We start from the raw sequence: 16804 nt of genomic DNA, 5'->3' as shown, positions 1-16804 counted from the left end.
TTTTTAAAATGATCACTGGGGACCGGTGGCGCACCTGGTTAAGCGTACGCATTACCTGGGTTTGCATCCCGGCTCCTCACCTGCAGGGGGGAAAACTTCACAAGTGGTGAAGCAGGTCTGCCGGTGTCTCTCTGTCTCTCTCCCTCGCTATGTCCCCTCGCCCTCTGTCCTATCAAATAAAGGGGGAAAAAATGGCTATCAGAAGCAGCGGGTTCATCGTGCAGGGACCAGCAATAACCCTGGTGGCAATTTAAAAAAGGAGAGGGGGAGCTCCTGGGAGCAGTGGAATGAAAAATACAGGCACAGAGCCCCAGAAAAGAAAAGCATGAGAAGTAGATGATTTTTGTCTAAGCATGGCAAGGCCACGTTTCTGAAGGGCCTGTCTCGACCCCTGCTTGCTCAAGGAGGTCGAGTCGGTGGAGTTCAGCGTGTGGGACATGGGCGGACCTGCCAGCATGGCCACCGTGAACCAGTGCTTCTTCACCGACAAGGCACTCTACGTGGTGGTGTGGAACCTGGCGCTGGGTGAGGAGGCCGTGGCCAGCCTGCAATTCTGGCTGCTCAACATCGAGGTGAGGCACTCTCCCCACCCCCAGGGCCTCCCACTTCTATCAAGCATCCTTGAGGACAAGCAAAGACAGAGGGAAGGAGAGGAAGGGAGGAGGGCGGGAGGAAGAAATACGTGTTCTGGAGAATCACCTTGCTCTGTGGGAGTTTCTGGGGCAAAGAAAGGAAAGAGATAGAAAAAGAGAGTGAGAAGGAAGATGGAGGAGACAGCTTAGTGATTATGCAAAAGACTTTGATGTCTGAGGTTCCAAAATCCCAGGTTCAGTCCCCGGAACCACCATAAGCCAGAGATGAGCAGTACTTTGGTAAAAAAGAAAAAAAAAAGAGAGAGAAAGGGGGGCTGGTGGTGGTGCACACAGTTGAATGCACATGTTACTATGTGCAAGGACTTGGGTTCAAGCCCCCATTCCCTACCTGCAGAGGGGATGCTTCACGTATGGTGTAGCAGCTCTCTCTCTCTCTCTCTCTCTCTCTCTTCCCTTCTACCTCCCTGGCCCTGCTCACTTTCTCTCTAACTCTATCAACAAAATTGTGTGGAATTGTATCCCTCTTAAATGGCTGCCAGAAGTAGTGGATTCGGGGGAGTCAGGCTGTAGCGCAGCGGGTTAAGCGCAGGTGGCGCAAAGCACAAGGACCGGCATAAGGATCCCGGTTCGAACCCCGGCTCCCCACCTGCAGGGGAGTCGCTTCACAGGCGGTGAAGCAGGTCTGCAGGTGTCTATCTTTCTCTCCTCCTCTCTGTCTTCCCCTCCTCTCTCCATTTCTCTCTGTCCTATCCAACAACGACAACAACAATAATAACTACAACAATAAAACAGCAAGGGCAATAAAAGGGAATAAATAAAATAAAATATTTAAAAAAAATTAAAAATAAAAAGAAGTAGTGGATTCGTCCGATAATCCTGGCGGCAAGAAAGAAAGAGAAAAAGAAGAGATAGTGGGGACAGGTGGAGGCGCACCTGGCTGAGTGGGCATATCACCAGGCACCAGGACCCGGGTTCAAGCCCCCAGTCCCCATCTGCAGGGGGAAAGTTTCATATGTAGTGAAGTAGTGCTGAGGCGTCTCTCTGTCTCTCTCTCCCTATCTCCTCTTTCCTCAATTTCTGGCTGTCTCTGTCCTACAAACAAATAAAAGATAATAATTTTTAAAAGAGAGAGAGATAGAGGAGAAAGAGAAAGGAAGGGAGAGAGAGAAAGAAATCAAGGAAGGAAGGAGAGGAGAGAGAGGGAAGGAAGGAAGGAAGGAAGGAAGGAAGGAGAGAAAGAGGGAAGGAAGGAGAGAGAAAGAAAAAGAAAGGAAGAAAGAAAAAGAATGTAAGTCGGTGGGAGGGGTGTAACAGGAGTAGGGACTCAGGGACGACAACAGGTCTGGGCAGGTCCAGCCCCCCCACACCCCACCCCTGTGTGGGCCTCCTCCGTGCTCAGCCTCAGGACCGCCCCCGCCCCCGCCCCCGCCCCGCAGGCCAAGGCCCCAAACGCCGTGGTGCTGGTGGTGGGCACGCACCTGGACCTGATCGAGACCAAGTTCCGCGTGGAGCGCATCGCCACGCTGCGTGCCTACGTGCTGGCGCTCTGCCGCTCGCCGTCTGGCTCCCGCGCCACCGGCTTCCCGGATATCACCTGCAAACACCTGCAGTGAGTGTGCCCCCCCCAACACTTCGGGCTGGGCGGTGAGCATGGAGAGGGGCAGGGCCGGGGAGGGCACCCACTCCTGGGGGGCCCTTCCACCTTCTGACCTTAGCCCAGAACACCCCACAGCCTGGGAGCACAGCACCCTCCTCTGCAGATGGTGAAACCCCGACCCAGTGGGCTCTGGAAGCACACACACACACACACACACACACACACACACACACACACACAGGAACAGGGGAGCCCTGCTGCAGCCGCCCTAGGGACTGACAGGTTTTTGGGTTTTTTTTTAATATTTATTTTATTTATTTATTCCCTTTTGTTGCCCTTGTTGTTTTATTGTTGTAGTTATTATTGTTGTCGTCGTTGTTGGATAGGACAGAGAGAAATGGAGAGAGGAGGGGAAGACAGAGAGGAGGAGAGAAAGATAGACACCTGCAGACCTGCTTCACCGCCTGTGAAGCGACTCCCCTGCAGGTGGGGAGCCGGGGTTCGAACCGGGATCCTTATGCCGGTCCTTGTGCTTTGCGCCACCTGCGCTTAACCGGCTGCGCTATAGCCCGACTCCTGGGACTGTCCCGTTTTGTCTCCCCAGGTGGGGTGCCCTGAATGTGGGTGCACGAGTCAGCCCTGGGGCGCCTGGCTGGGAATCCAGGATGGACTTCAGGGGTTCCTCTGACCCCCCCCTGTCTGTGACCTGGGAGGGGGGTCACCTTGCACCCATCTGGCTTCCCTGTTCTATAATATGGGCATGTTAGGGGGACGGGTCAACGTGCCCCTTTGTGACACCCGTCCCAGCCCTTCAGCATAGTGCTTTGCCCCAAGTCAGGTCTCCCCATTTATCTGTGTCTCCCGAGGTGCCAGCACTGGGGACAGAACCCTGAGACATAGCCCCTCGGGCTGCCCTGGGGCAGAGGAGGTGGTGCGGTGAGTGAGGGCTGCCTGGCCTTTACTTGTCTGTTTTATTTAGCACCAGGGCTTCTGATTGTGCCTGCTTTAGTTTGTTTTTTAATTTAGTGATATAATACTGATTTACAAAAATTATACGATAACGGGTCTAATTCCACACTTTCCCCACCACCAGAGTTCTGTGTCCCTATTCCCTCCATTGGAAACTGCAGTGGTTCTCCCAAGGTCATAGATAGGGGTTGACTATTATTTCTGAAACTATATATATTTATACTTTTTTTCCGATGGTCCTGATTTTCTTCCTTTAAATCACACCTATTACTTTTGAGTGTCCTTCCTTTTTCTCCCCCACCCCCCTTTTTTTTTTATGGTGGTGCAGGGCATTAAACCTGGGGCTTTGGAGCCTCAGGCATGAACGTCTCTTTGCATAACCATTCTGCTAGCTAGCCCCACCCTTTTTCCCTCTTCTCTCTCTGGGTCCTGATGGAACTGGAATTCAGAGCCCTATAGTCATCTTCCCCCTAACATTTATCCCTCTGGAAGTACAGACCAAAGATCTTTCTGGGGTGCAGAAGGTGGAAGGTCTGGCTTCTGTAATTGCTTCTCTGTTGAACATGGACATTGGTGGGTCGATCCATACCCCCAGCCTGTTCCTATCTTTCCCTAGTCGGTTCCTTTAGTTTTGGATTTTGACCCGCCCACTGCTCAGCTCCAGCTTCTGCTGGCGCTGGGGATAGAACCTGGGACCTGGGAGCATAACCGCTGTGCCGACTGTCTCCTGGCTTTGCACCCACAGCGAGCTCTCCTGCAAGAGCCTGGAGGGGCAGGAGGGGCTGCGACAGCTCATCTTCCACGTCACGTGCAACATGAAAGACGTGGGCAGCACCATTGGCTGCCAAAAACTCGCGGGGAGGCTGGTGAGTACCCCCCCCCAACAGAGGGGCTTTAGCCCGCGTTCTCTCATGTAAAGACGCGAACGCTCTGTCTTCTGTCTGGGCGGATCCTGGAGGATTGAAGGGGTGGAGGCAGGCAGGCAGGGCTTCCCCCACAGCTCAGGAGTGGTGGGGCACAGCCCCTGTCCCCAGCCCCGCCCGGCCTCCACCTGTGCCCTGCTGTGGCCCCCAGATCCCCAGGAGCTACCTGAGCCTGCAGGAGGCAGTGCTGGCGGAGCAGCAGCGCCGCAGGCTGGAGGACGCCGTGCAGTACCTGACAGACAGGCAGCTGGAGCAGCTGGTGGAGCAGATGCCGGGCAACGACATCCGGGACTACGAGGACCTGCAGTCAGGTGGGCACTCGAGGTGCCCCCCCTACCACAGGCGGGCTGGATGCAGGGACAGAGCCCCTGGAGGCACATCTCGGGGGACAGAGATGGGCCTGCTTGCTACATCACGCCAGCCTGGCCCTCAGCCACAGACTCTCTTGCTTGCCTGCCCACCTGCCTCCCTCACCCTCCCTGGCTTCCCTGTTTCCTCGGAGAGACAGAACTCCCAACATCGGGTCAGACACTGAGGCAGACAGACAGATAGGACAGACAAGACAGAGAAACAGGATGAGCTGGCTCCCAGGCTGAGTGTCCAGTGGGGGAGCCGAGGTGAAACATCTGGAGTGTCGTTTTTCTCTCTTCATTTGGGTTCTTTTTATTTTATTTATGTTCTTTTTATTTACTTTTTTAATGTTTTATGTATGTGTTGGGTAGAGACTGAGAAAAATCCAGAGAGAAGGGGAGACAGAGAAGGAGAGATGAGGAGACACCTACAGACCTATTTCCCTGCTCATGAAGCTTCCCCCACCCCCTGCAGGTAGGGACTGGGGGCTTGAACCTGGGTCCCAGAACATGGTGATATGTGTGCTCAACCAGGTGGGCCAAAACCCACCCCCTCTTTTTGTTTTTTTTTTAATTTTTGCTAACAGGGTTATCACTGGGGCTCCATGCCTGCATGACTCCACCATTCCCGGTGGGCTTTTTTTCCCTTTTCTTTCCTTTAGATGGAGGAGACAGGGGTTTGAGAAATAGGTGTCTCTGGCTCTTTCTCTCTCTCTCTCTCTCCCCTGCTCTCTCCATTTCTGCCTATCTCTATCAAATAAGCAAATTTTTAGAATTAAGTACTAGGCATTGACTGTCGTACCCCAAGTGGCATTCAGATTAGCACCTTGGGGAGTTACCAGCAAGCCTGGCCGGAGGTCCCCCACTTCATATGCAGGTGGTTGGTTGCTCTCCAGGAGTGGTGGGGTGTCCCTGCCCCCCGGGGGTGGTGGCAGGGTCTGACATGCCCCCCCTGGACCCCCGCAGCTATCAGCTTCCTCATCGAGACGGGCACACTGCTGCACTTCCCCGACACCAGCCGCGGCCTGCACAACCTCTACTTCCTGGATCCTATCTGGCTGTCCGAGTGTCTGCAGCGCATCTTCAGCATCAAGGGCTCGCGCTCGGTGGCCAGGAACGGGGTGATCCGCGCCGAGGACCTGCGGCTGCTGCTGGTTGGCACGGGCTTCACGCAGCAGACGGAAGAGCAGTACTTCCAGTTTCTGGCCAAGTTCGAGATCGCCCTGCCCGTGGCCCACGACAGGTGAGGCCTGGGACCCGGCCGGCAGGGGGAAGGGGCTGCGGGGGCACTCAGTGAGATGATGGGACGGGCGCATGGTAGAGCGCACATGTTACAGCACACTAGGACCCGGGTTCAAGCTCCCACTCCTCACCTGCAGGGGAGAAGCTTCACAAGTGGTCAATCATTGCTGCAGGTGTCTCTCTTCCTCTCTATTCCTCCCTCCTCTTTTTTTTTTTAAATAATTCTAGGATTTCATTTATTTTTTTCATATTTTTTTATTTGATGGATGGGCATGCCTAGTTAAGGGCACTCATTACCGGGCACAAGGACCCAGGTCCAAGTGTCTGCTCCCCACCTGCAGGGGGAGAAGCTTCATGAATGGTGAAGCAGTGCTACAGATGTCTCTCTGACTCTCTCTTTCTCTCCCTCTCCCTCTCTCCCTCTCCCTCTCTTCCATCTCTCTCCCTCTCTCCCCCTCTCTCCCTCTCTCTCTCTCTCTCTCTCTCTATATATATATATATATAGTATATATATAGGCTCCCCCTCCCTTCTCAATTTCTTTCTGGGCTATCTAAAAATAGAAAGAAAAAAACAAAGGAAAAAAAAATGGCCCTCCTAGAGCAGCGCCAGCACCAAGCCCTAGTTTTTTTTTTTAAATTTTTTATTATAAAAGGGAAACATTGACTAAACCATGAGATAAGAAGGATACAACTTCACATAATTCCCACCACCAGAACTCTGTATCCCATCCCCTCCCCTTATAGCTTTCCCATTCTTTATCCCTCTGGGAGTATGGACCCAAGGTCATCGTGGGATGCAGAAGGTGTAAGGTCTGGCTTCTGTAATTGCTTCCCCACTAAACATGGGCATTGACAGGTCAATCCATACTCCCAGCCTGTCTCTCTCTTTCCCTAGTGGGAAAGGGCTCTGGGGAAGCAGAGCTCCAAGGCACATTGGTGGGTTGTTTGTCCAGGGAAGTCTGGTCGGCATCCTGCTAGCATCTGGAACCTGGTGGCTGAAAAGAGAGTTAACATACAAAGCCAAACAAATTGTTGACCAATAATGGACCTAAAGGCTGGAATAGTGCAGATGAAGAGTTGGGGGGGCCCTCCATTTTGTAGATAGCTAGTAGGCATGTTTTAGTTATATTCCAAAGGGCCTGTGGCTATACTAGTGTGTTTGTTTGCTTGGTTGGTTGGCTTTTTGGGGTTTTTTGTTGTTGTTGTTGTTGTTTGCCTGAGCCTGAAATCTGATATGCAGGTGAATCCTAATTATTGTCTGGGAGGTGATGTCATGGTTGGCAGAAGGACCAGAAAGCTGGATCAGGGAAAAGAGTAGCTTCCAAATATGGGAAAGATGTATAAATATTGTTGACTGCAAGCCCCAGTATTAACACTGGTGGCAATAAAAAAAGAAAAATTTTTTATTTATTCTGGATAGAGACAGAAAAATCAAGAGGGAAAGAGGAGACAGCAAGGGAGGGGTGGGGGGAGACTGACTTGCAGACCTGCTTTAGTGCTTTCAAAGCTTCCCCCTGCGGGTGGGGCCCAGGACTTGAACCCAAGTCTTTGCAAACTGTAATGTGTGCTCAACCAGGTGTGTCACCACCCAGTTCATTCCTTCTTCCCTCTCAATTTCTCTCTGTCCTATCAAATGAAAGGGAAAAAAAAAAAAAAGAAAAAAAAAAACAGGAAAAAAAAAATGGCTGTCAGGAGCAGTGGATTCATCATGCAGGCACCAAGCACCAACGATAACCCTGGTGACAAGAAAATAGAAAAAAGAAAAAGACAATTCCAAGCCCCACCCCCAACCCCCACCCCCGCACAGGGAGTGGCAGAGGTGCCCCAGATAGCCTCAGGTTTTGGGGGGGAGAGCCCTGGTTCATGGATCCCCTCTGATGTGTTCCAGCTACCTCCTACCACACCTGCTTCCTTCCAAGCCGGGCCTGGACACCCACGGCCTGCGGCACCCCTCAGCCAACAGCATCCAGCGGGTGTTCAAGATGAGCTTCGTGCCCGTGGGCTTCTGGCAGAGGTTCATTGCCCGAATGCTCATCAGCCTGGCAGAGATGGACCTGCAGGTGCGTGCCAGTGCCTGGTGGGAGGGGGCACCCTTTCCCAGGAGAACCTTCCTGAAGCCCCTCTGGACCAGGGCCGGGAAGCAGGTGACAGACAACCCCCTCCTCTCCGCTGGGCCAGTGGTCCCTTCTGGAACATTCTGTGACTGTGGCTCAGTGCCTGCTGCCTTAGGCTGAATGAACCCTCTTCTAGAACAAGATCCTAAACTTCCATCACTGTCAAGGGACAGCTAGAGGGCAGGCCTCTGGGCCCCTCTAAAGAGAGATTCTGATTCAGGCTGGGGCCCGGGGAACTGCATTTTCCACTGTTGTCTCCCGTGATCTGACCGGTGGGCTCCGTGCTTTGGAATCTGAAGCTGTTTCTTTTCTTTTCTTTTTTTTTTTTTTTGATATTTTTTAATATTTATCTATTTACTCCCTTTTGTTGCCCTTGTTTGTTTGTTTGTTATTGTAGTTATTGTTGTTGCTATTGATGTCATCGTTGTTGGATAGGACTCCATCCAGACATCCAGTGTGAGGGCCGGGTAGCAGTGCACATAGTGCAAAGCATAATGACCAGTGCAAGGCTCCTGGTTCGAGCCCCCGGCACCCCACCTGCATGGGGGTCGCTTCACAAGCCGTAAAGCAGTTCTGTAGGTGTCTGTCTTTCTCTCCCCCTCTCTGTCTTCCCCTCCTCTCTCCATTTCTCTCTGTCCTATCCAACAACAACAACAGCAGCAACAACAATGGAAAAAAGATGGCCACCAGGAGTAGTGGATTCATGGAGCAGGCACTGAGCCCCAGTGATAACCCTGGAGGCAACAACAACAAAAAAAATCCAGTGTGGAACCAGCACCCCAGCTCTGATACACACACACACACACACACACACACACACACACCCTCTGACAGCCCCAGCATAGACCCTGAGGAATAATTGGCATTAGATTCTGTATCACATTCTGATTAAAAGGCTCTCCTGGCATTAGAACTTCCTGGCTAGAGAAAGACACTCTCTGGTCTTCAAGTTTTACTGAGCTGGGAAAATAAGTAGATAAACAAAAGCAATGTGAGAGCTGAGAATTCTAAGAGTTACAGCTCGTGTCAGCAGGAGAGATACTGAAGATACTGGAGCCCCCCCCTCGCCTCCCTGCCACACTCGGTGGGAGGCCACGGCACTGTGTCATCTTCGTGTGAGGCCTAGTTCCCACGTGGGGCCCCAGGCAGAAGCAGCTTCCTGGCAACATCCTCCCTCTCAGAACTGGGGGAGAAATTACATTGATATCCAGCCAGACTGGGGGAGAGGATAGAAGGGGGGGGCTCTGCAGCTCATCGGTGACCACAGGCACTGACTGCATCTTGGGAGTCGGCAGCCAACCTTCACCGGCCAGTTTGGCAGAGTTAACCCGGGACCCCTGCCCAGTGGTCACACCTCATCATTGGTCCACAAAGGGCCTCAGGGGACAGCTCCTCAACCCACACCCCAAACCTTCAAAAATGTTAGCCTTTCCATCCCGGTCACCCTATGGCAAAAATCTGATGGAGAGAAGCATGTAGAATCAGAGAGAACTTTGTGAGGAAAAAAAAAAAAAAAAAAGGATCCACTTAACTATCTGAAAATGAGAACAATTCAGGAAGTGGCTCTGCTTTATAGACTCTTAAAGTTTAAAGGGGAAAAAAAATCGGGAGCCAGGTGCTGGTACACCCGTTAGAGTACACACACTATACTGCCAAAGGTCCTGAATTCAAGCCCCTGGTCCCCAACTGCAGGAAGAAAGCTTCACAAGTGGTCAAGCAGTGCTACCGGTGTCTCTGTCTCTTTCCCTCTCTCCCTTCTCAATTTCTCTCTATCCAATAAATAAGTCAATAAAAAAAATTTTAATATATTTTTTAAAATTTTAATTTGTTTTTTTCCCCTTTTGTTGCCCTTGTTTTATTGCTGTTGTACTTACTACTGTTGTTGTTATTGATGTTGTCGCTGTTGGGTAGGACAGAGAGAAATGGAGCGAGGAGGGGAAGACCGAGAGGGGGAGAGACACCTGCAGACCTGCTTCACCGCCTGTGCAGCGACTCCCCTGCAGGTGGGGAGCTGGGGGCTCAAACTGGATTTAAAATATTTTTTAAAGCAAAAAGACTTTTAGGAGTTTCTCGCCACAGGGGGAAGTGACATCCTTACAAATGTAGAACTACGGCGCTGGCCCCCACAGTTCTAGAAGCAGATGCAGAATGTAGGGAGAGGGGGAAGAACCTAGAAATGGACTATGCCAGAGTCTTCATTAGGAACTTGGTTCGGTGTTTGTGCTGGGTGTTTGGGCAATTTTATACCTTTTCCACCTTTGTATTTTCCACTTCCTCTGACAGGAATTTTGGCTTGTCATTTTGGGGGGGGGGGGTTCTGGAAAGGTCTGTTTCCCATCCTGGGTGGAAAATGAGATCCCAGAGTCTCCTAGAGAATCTCCTTCCCTCAGATAGCACAGCTGTTCCCTTAGCTCCAGTGAGCAGAGTGGGTTTGGCGAGGCGGGGGGAGGTGGTTACCACAGTGGTCATTTATCAAGGGGGACCCAGCTCAGCCTCTTTAGAGATCAAGGCCTGGCCCAGTGAGGGGCCCAGAATACTTAAGCAGGGTGTTTTATTTTCTCTTTCAGCTATTTGAGAACAAGAAGAATACCAAAAGCAGACACCGGAAAGTCGCCATTTACAGTTTCACAGGCAACCAGAGGAACCGCTGCAGCACCTTCCGCGTGAAGAGGAACCAGACCATCTACTGGCAGGAGGGGCTCCTGGTCACCTTCGATGGGGGCTACCTCAGGTGGGGACCAGACTAGGCTGGGGTGGCGGGGGCTGCCACAGCTGGGAGATGTGGCTCCATGAGAGCTTGGCTCCTGAGAGGCACTCCTCATGGCAGATGCCATGTTCCAGAAGTTCCCGGTGCCCTCAGCCTGGGATTCTCTGCAGGTCAAGATGGGTGAGAGCAGGTGACCGCAGCCCAGGACTTGAGGGACTGAATGGCCACTGAGCCTGGGGTGTTAGTCACAGGTGCCCCTTAACCCCCGCCTGAGGTGACTCCCACAGGACAGTGCTTTGGAGCTGTCAGGGTTCAAGGGAAATCTCCCACCTCTGGGTTCTTTTTTGGGGTGAATGAGTGAGTCATCAAAGCAGGGTCAGACAGGTTGGCAGAGGGAACTGAATTTACTATTGGGCTGTTGGAAAAGTTGTGACACATTTTAGCATTAGAAGGCATAGAAAATGACATCATGACTTTTCCAACAACGTAATAGTATACTGAGGAGAATGTCCTTAGCAGAAAGAAGAAAGGGGTGTGGCCAGGTGGTGGCGCACCCAGTAGAATACACTTGTTGGCTATGCTCGAGAGCCACCCGAGTTTGAGCCCCTGATCCCAAAGCTTCAGTTGAAGCAGGTCTGCAGGTGTCTGTCTTCTCCCTCTTCATCTCCCCCTCCCTCCCAATTTCAGTGTCTGTCAAAAAAAAAAAAGAGAGAGAGACAGAGAGAGAGAGAGAAAGAGATCAAAATGGTCATTGAGTGCAGTGAATTCATCGTGTAGGCACCAAATCTCACCAATAATCCCCATGGAAGGAGAGAGAAGAGGGGATGGGAGGGGAGGAAGAAAAAGAGAGTGGGGTGGACCCGGAGGATTCATCCTGTGTTAAGGGACCCAAGGTGTCAAAGAGAGAGTGGGGGGGAGTCACATAACATGAGGTGCTCCTATCTCTACTTTGAGAGTGAAAAATGAATATCTCTGTTTCTCTCTCTCTCTCTCTTCTTTCACCAGAGCACTGCTTTGCTCAACTCTGGTTGATGGTAGTACAAGAGATTGAACCTGGGACTTCAGGACCCCCAGGCATGAGAGTCTCTTTGCATAACCATTATCCTATCTACCCTCCACCTGAAAAATGAAACTCTCATTTTTTTATCTAAGAGGATGAATAACCCATACCTCTAAGAACCAACACACACACACACACACACACACACACACACACACACCAGCTCCTCGCTTCTTCCATTAGGAAAAGATAAGACTGTCTGCTGAACTTTGAGAACCTTAGTGCTCTTAAGCAATCGGCATGTCTGCATTCCCCAGGGATCCAAGGATTGTCCTTGGCACCTCATTAGGGAGGCACTTGTTGGAAGAGGCCTGCCCTGCTCAAAATGAGAAAGGCCTATCTGACTTTTTTTTTTGGAGGGGGACAGGGAACTGGTCCCACACAGCCATCCAGCCTCACCCCGCCTTGTCCTAAGAGAAGGAGCTGGGCCAGCAGGGACACTCGGGTCCCCAGCCAGATCCTCCTATTGACATAATAAGCCATCCAGCTTAGCATCTTATCCCAATTGTTTTTTGAGTGAGATAGTGAGTGTAGTGAACACCAGGCCTCAATCTCAGGGGTGCCTGGTTTCAGGGACCCTCACATCCTTGTGTGTGTCTTCATGACCCCAGGACAGGGCCTGGGGGCACAGGGTGTGTGGACCCTTCTAGGGCAGGCGCACAGTGGACTCTGTCCTTTCCCATTCTCAGTGTGGAGTCCTCCGATGTGAACTGGAAGAAGAAGAAGAGTGGAGGCATCAAGATCATCTGCCAGTCGGAAGTGCGGGACTTCTCAGCAATGGCTTTCATCACAGATCATGTCAACTCCTTGATCGATCAGTGGTTTCCTGGTAAGAGGCTGTCCTCAATCAGGTCGTGCTCAGGTTCACAGTTCTAGATAAACCAGGGTGGGCTGCCCACTTGTGTGTGTGGGGGGGGGAGAAATCCCACTGGATTTCAGCCCGAGCGAGGAGGAACACAGATGCAAGCAAGCACTCTTGATATTATGGGGATCAGACCCCCACAGAGCATGAGTGGAATGTGGCCTCCTGACATCTCCAGTGAGTGGGAAAGTCAAGTGGTCAGAGAGAATGCTCCACAGTGGAGCACAGGACTTGCATACCTGAGCCCCAGGTTTAATCCCTGGCCTTGCCTATACCGGAGCATCTCTGTCTCTCTCATCAAAGTAAATAAACCTTTAAAAGCAAGAATGGTAAGGTATATTACATCAAAATAAAGAACTCTGGGGGAAAGGCAGCTTTCAGCTCCTGGAGCATGATGATGGAGAAGGAGCTAGGCTAGGGGTGAGAGTGTTTTGCAGAAAACAGAAAATTTACACATGTACCAACAACTGTATTTACTATCAACCATCAATCCCCAGTAAAAATTTTTAAAAAGAGAGAGAGAGAAAGGAAGAAATAAAGATGGATGGATGGACGAAAGCTCAGTTCTCACCTACAGGAAGAAAGTTTTACCAACAGTGAAGCAGGGCTTTATCTAGTCTATCTAGAACTGTCTTTCTGTCTCTCTCCCTCTCTATCTCCTCCTACCTTCTCAATTTTTCTTTGTCCTATGAGAGAGAGAGAGAGAGTACCAAACCTCAACAATAAACAGGATAACAAATAAAAATTAAATCAGTTTACTTGAATTAAGAAATTGAAAAGGGTGAATCCCAGGAGATGACACAATGGGTAAAGTGTTAAACTCTCAAACATGAGGTCCTGAGTTCCATGCCTGGCATCGCATATACCAGAGTGATGCTCTGGTTTTCTCATGTGTTCTCTCTCTCTCTCTCTCTCTCTCTCTCTCTCTCTCACACACACACACACACACACACACACTAATAAAGACATCTTTTAAAATTTTTTTAAAGAAAAAAGGGTACTTCCTGGCCTACAGATGGACCCAGGAGACACTTCCACAGGTCTTATCTGTACAGTGAGGGTGGAGCTGCTGGAATCTGGGGGTCCCTGGGGTAGAGAGGAACCCGTGTGCAGAGGAGGAGAGAGAGGAGCCCAGGGCACTCCTCCCCTGCCTATCTGCCCCCCACTCCCCAAGAGTGCACCTCACCCACACACCCTTTTTTAGAAGCTTTGATCAGCGCCTTCACCGACAGCACCCCCAAAGCAAGCACTGTGTGGAGCGAGAGGCTGCTGGGGCCTCTGTTTATTTTACTGAGAGATCCGAGGCAGAACCTGCTGGGCCAGGCCATCTGGGGCCCGAGCTGGCAGAGAGGGCAGGGCTGGCATCCCAGAGGGGGTCCAGGCCCCCCTCTTCCTTGAGCCATCCCTGCATCCCAGGGGCACCTCTGAGGCAACACTGAGGTGCAGTGCAGTGCAAGAACCTGCTCCTGGTGCCAGGAAGGCAGCTTAGTTGGAGGTCAGGTGATAGCTCACCAGGTAGAGCGTTCACATTCATGTGTGTGGGGCCCAGCTTCAAATCCCAGCACTGCACAGAAGTGCTGCTACATGGCACTAGGGGGAACTCCAGCCCTGTTCTCTCTCTCTCTCTCTCTCTCTCTCTCTCTCTCCCTCTCCTATTCCCTCCCCCTCTCTTTCCCTGTCCTTCACCCTCCCTCTTTCCCACTCCCTCTCTCCCCCTCTCTCTCTCCCTCTCCCTCTCCCTGTCCATCTCCCTAGCTCTCCCTCTCTCTCTCCCTCTCTCTCCCTGTCTGTCCCTCTCTCCTCACCTCCTCTCTCCCCATCTCTCCCCCTCCTTCCTCCTCTTCCATTCCCTCTCTCCCCCTCCCCCTCTCCCTCTCTCTCACTTTCCCTCACCCTCGTTCTATCTCTCTCTCCCTTTCTCTCCCTCTCTCTTCTCCCCCTCTCTCCCCCACTCTCCCTCTCTCTTCTCCCCCTCTCTCCCCCACTCTCCCTCTCTCTTTCTTTCCCTGTCTCTCCCTTTCTCCTCTCTCCCTCTTTCTCCCCCTCTCTCCCTGTCTCTTTCTGTCCCTGTTTCTTTCTCTCTGCATGTCTTTCCTTCTATATGAAATAAAAGAACAAAAAACCAACCTAAGAGTGGTGGACTTGCCTACCCACGAGACCCACAAACAAAATTGAAGAAGAAACTTAGACAGGGACCTCAGAGAAGAAGGTTTGTCTTGTGAGTCATGGGGGCTCGAACCAGGATCCTTACGCTGGTTCTTGTGCTTTGCCCCACCTGAGCTTAACCCGCTGCGCTACCACCTGACTCCCTAAGAAATATTTTAACCCAGTTCCAGCCCCCAACTCCCCACCTGCAGGGGCTTCGCTTCACAGGTGGTGAAGTAGGTCTGCAGGTGTCTATCTTTCTCTCCCCCTCTCTGTCTTCCCCTCCTCGCTCCATTTCTCTCTGTCCTATCCAATAAGTAACAGGGCAAGCATAGTGTGCCACACCAGGCCTGCACACAGCAGCCATGCCCAGAAAGTTCTAGGGCATAGACTGGACCTTAGGCTTGCCCCGAGGATGCCTCCTTGGAGGCACTAGGATGGCATTTCTTTGTACTTGCTGAGTCAGACTGGAAAGTCAAACCTGCCCAGAGGAAACCAGGTTAAAAAAAAAGAAAAGAAAAGATTTTTGTCAATTCTAATGTATGGTCCTTTCTCCCTGTTTCTCCCCTCTGGGGTGCATGGGAATAATCACAAGCCTTCTCTTTCCAATCGGAAGACTAGCTCCTTGCTGGCTGACATTGGCTTCTTGGAGCTTGTGGGGAGCTCAGACCCACAAGTAGGCCCCAGCTGTGCAGGGGAGAACCCCAACTTCCTAACCTCTGCTCAGGTGCAGACCCCCTGCACCCCTGATGCACTTTACTGTCCCCAAGGGAACCCCCCCAACCAGGGTCATTTCCTAGATGTGTCACACAAGGGCCTGCATGTAGGAGCCATGTCCAGAAAGTTCTAGAAAGTTCTAAAATGCATTCCCCACGATGCAGTGTCACTGGGGACCCTCACACAGGTGCCCCCCATCTCTCCTCTGTCCCCACGCAGCCCTGACGGCCACAGAAAGTGATGGGACGCCCCTCATGGAGCAGTACGTGCCCTGCCCTGTGTGTGAGACGTCCTGCGCCCTGCACGCTGAGCCCAGCCAACGGGCAACTGAGGGCCTGCAGTACTTCAACATGGAAGACTGTGTGCTCACGGCCATCGAGCGTGACGTCATCGCTTGCCCCCTGCACCCCGATGTGCCCGTGCCCCTCCAGGAACTGGTCCCTGAGCTCTTTATGACTGATTTCCCCGCCAGGTAAGTCTCTCTGCAGAACCCCTGGACTGTCTCCCCAGCCCTGTGCAGGGTCGGGGGGAGACTGAGTCAGTGAGGCAGCACCTTCCACCCCAGCCTCACCTGGATCCGAGCTCTCACTTGGGGCCTCTCTGCGGAGACGTGGGCAGGGGTGGTGGTGGGGATGGTGTCTGTGCCGAACCCCGACCCCCCCCCCCAGGCTCTTCCTGGAGAACAGCCAGCTGGAGCACAGCGAGGATGAGGGCAGCGTGCTGGGCCAGGGCGGCAGTGGCACCGTCATCTACCGCTCCCGCTACCAGGGCCAGCCAGTGGCGGTGAAGCGCTTCCACATCAAGAAGTTCAAGAACATGGCCAGCACGCCCGCAGGTAGCAGGTGCCCCCACCGCTCTGGGCGGGGCAGGGACCCAGTAAAGGGGCGGGGCCGGGGGAGGGGCAAGGGTGCCGGGCCCTGGGTAGAAAGGGGCGGGGCTTAAGGTGAGGGGCGGGGTTTGGAACAAAGGGTTGTGTTGTGGGCGAGGCTCCAGACAAAGGGGGCGGCTCTAAACAAGGGGATTAGACAGAGGGCGGGCTGTGCCAGGCCTGGGAGTCACTCTCACATTGACCTCAAGCCCCCAAAGCATAAGCCATCTCTAGGTGTCTGGGCCCGGGCCTAGCACTCAGTGGGCACACCGTCCAAGCCTGGACTGGAAGCCCTCACCTTGCAAGACCCATTCAACTGCTTCCCACAAGGGAGAGGACGGGTCTGAGAGATGGCTCAGTGGGCAAGGCACGTATTTTTCTGTCTGCATTTGTCTCTCATTAAAATAAAACAAGGGGGGCTGGGTAGTAGCACAGCGGATTAAGTGTATGTGGCGCAAAGCAAGGACCCCAGTTCGAGCTCCCGGTTCCCTACCTGCAGGGGGGTTGCCTCACTAGCAGTGAAGCAGGTCTGCGGGTGTCTTTCTTTCTCTCCCCTCTCTGTCTTCCCTTGCTCTCTCGATTTATCTCTGTCCTATCCAACAACAGCAACAATGATAAACAACAAGGGCAGCAAAAGGGAAAAATGGCCTCCAGGAT

The 16804-nt window shown here is 52.3% G+C and overlaps 1 protein-coding gene across 4 annotated transcripts in view; it reads left to right on the top strand.

Annotated features, from left to right (window-relative positions):
• LRRK1 (leucine rich repeat kinase 1) overlaps nt 1–16804 on the top strand; it is a 113126-nt gene that overhangs the window by 81179 nt on the left and 15143 nt on the right. For all 4 annotated transcript variants that reach the window (XM_060179301.1, XM_060179299.1, XM_016191248.2 and 1 more), the window contains 10 exons: nt 405–572; nt 2030–2202; nt 3905–4025; nt 4234–4393; nt 5399–5675; nt 7563–7734; nt 10356–10519; nt 12245–12384; nt 15499–15751; nt 15948–16114. In XM_060179301.1, coding sequence (XP_060035284.1) covers nt 405–572; nt 2030–2202; nt 3905–4025; nt 4234–4393; nt 5399–5675; nt 7563–7734; nt 10356–10519; nt 12245–12384; nt 15499–15751; nt 15948–16114 — 1795 coding nt within the window. The remainder of the gene's footprint in view (nt 1–404; nt 573–2029; nt 2203–3904; nt 4026–4233; nt 4394–5398; nt 5676–7562; nt 7735–10355; nt 10520–12244; nt 12385–15498; nt 15752–15947; nt 16115–16804) is intronic.

The sequence above is a fragment of the Erinaceus europaeus genome, chromosome 20 (genome assembly GCF_950295315.1).
Source record: "Erinaceus europaeus chromosome 20, mEriEur2.1, whole genome shotgun sequence".
Taxonomy (NCBI): Eukaryota; Metazoa; Chordata; class Mammalia; order Eulipotyphla; family Erinaceidae; genus Erinaceus; species Erinaceus europaeus.
This window is presented reverse-complemented; position numbering and strand designations above follow the sequence as displayed.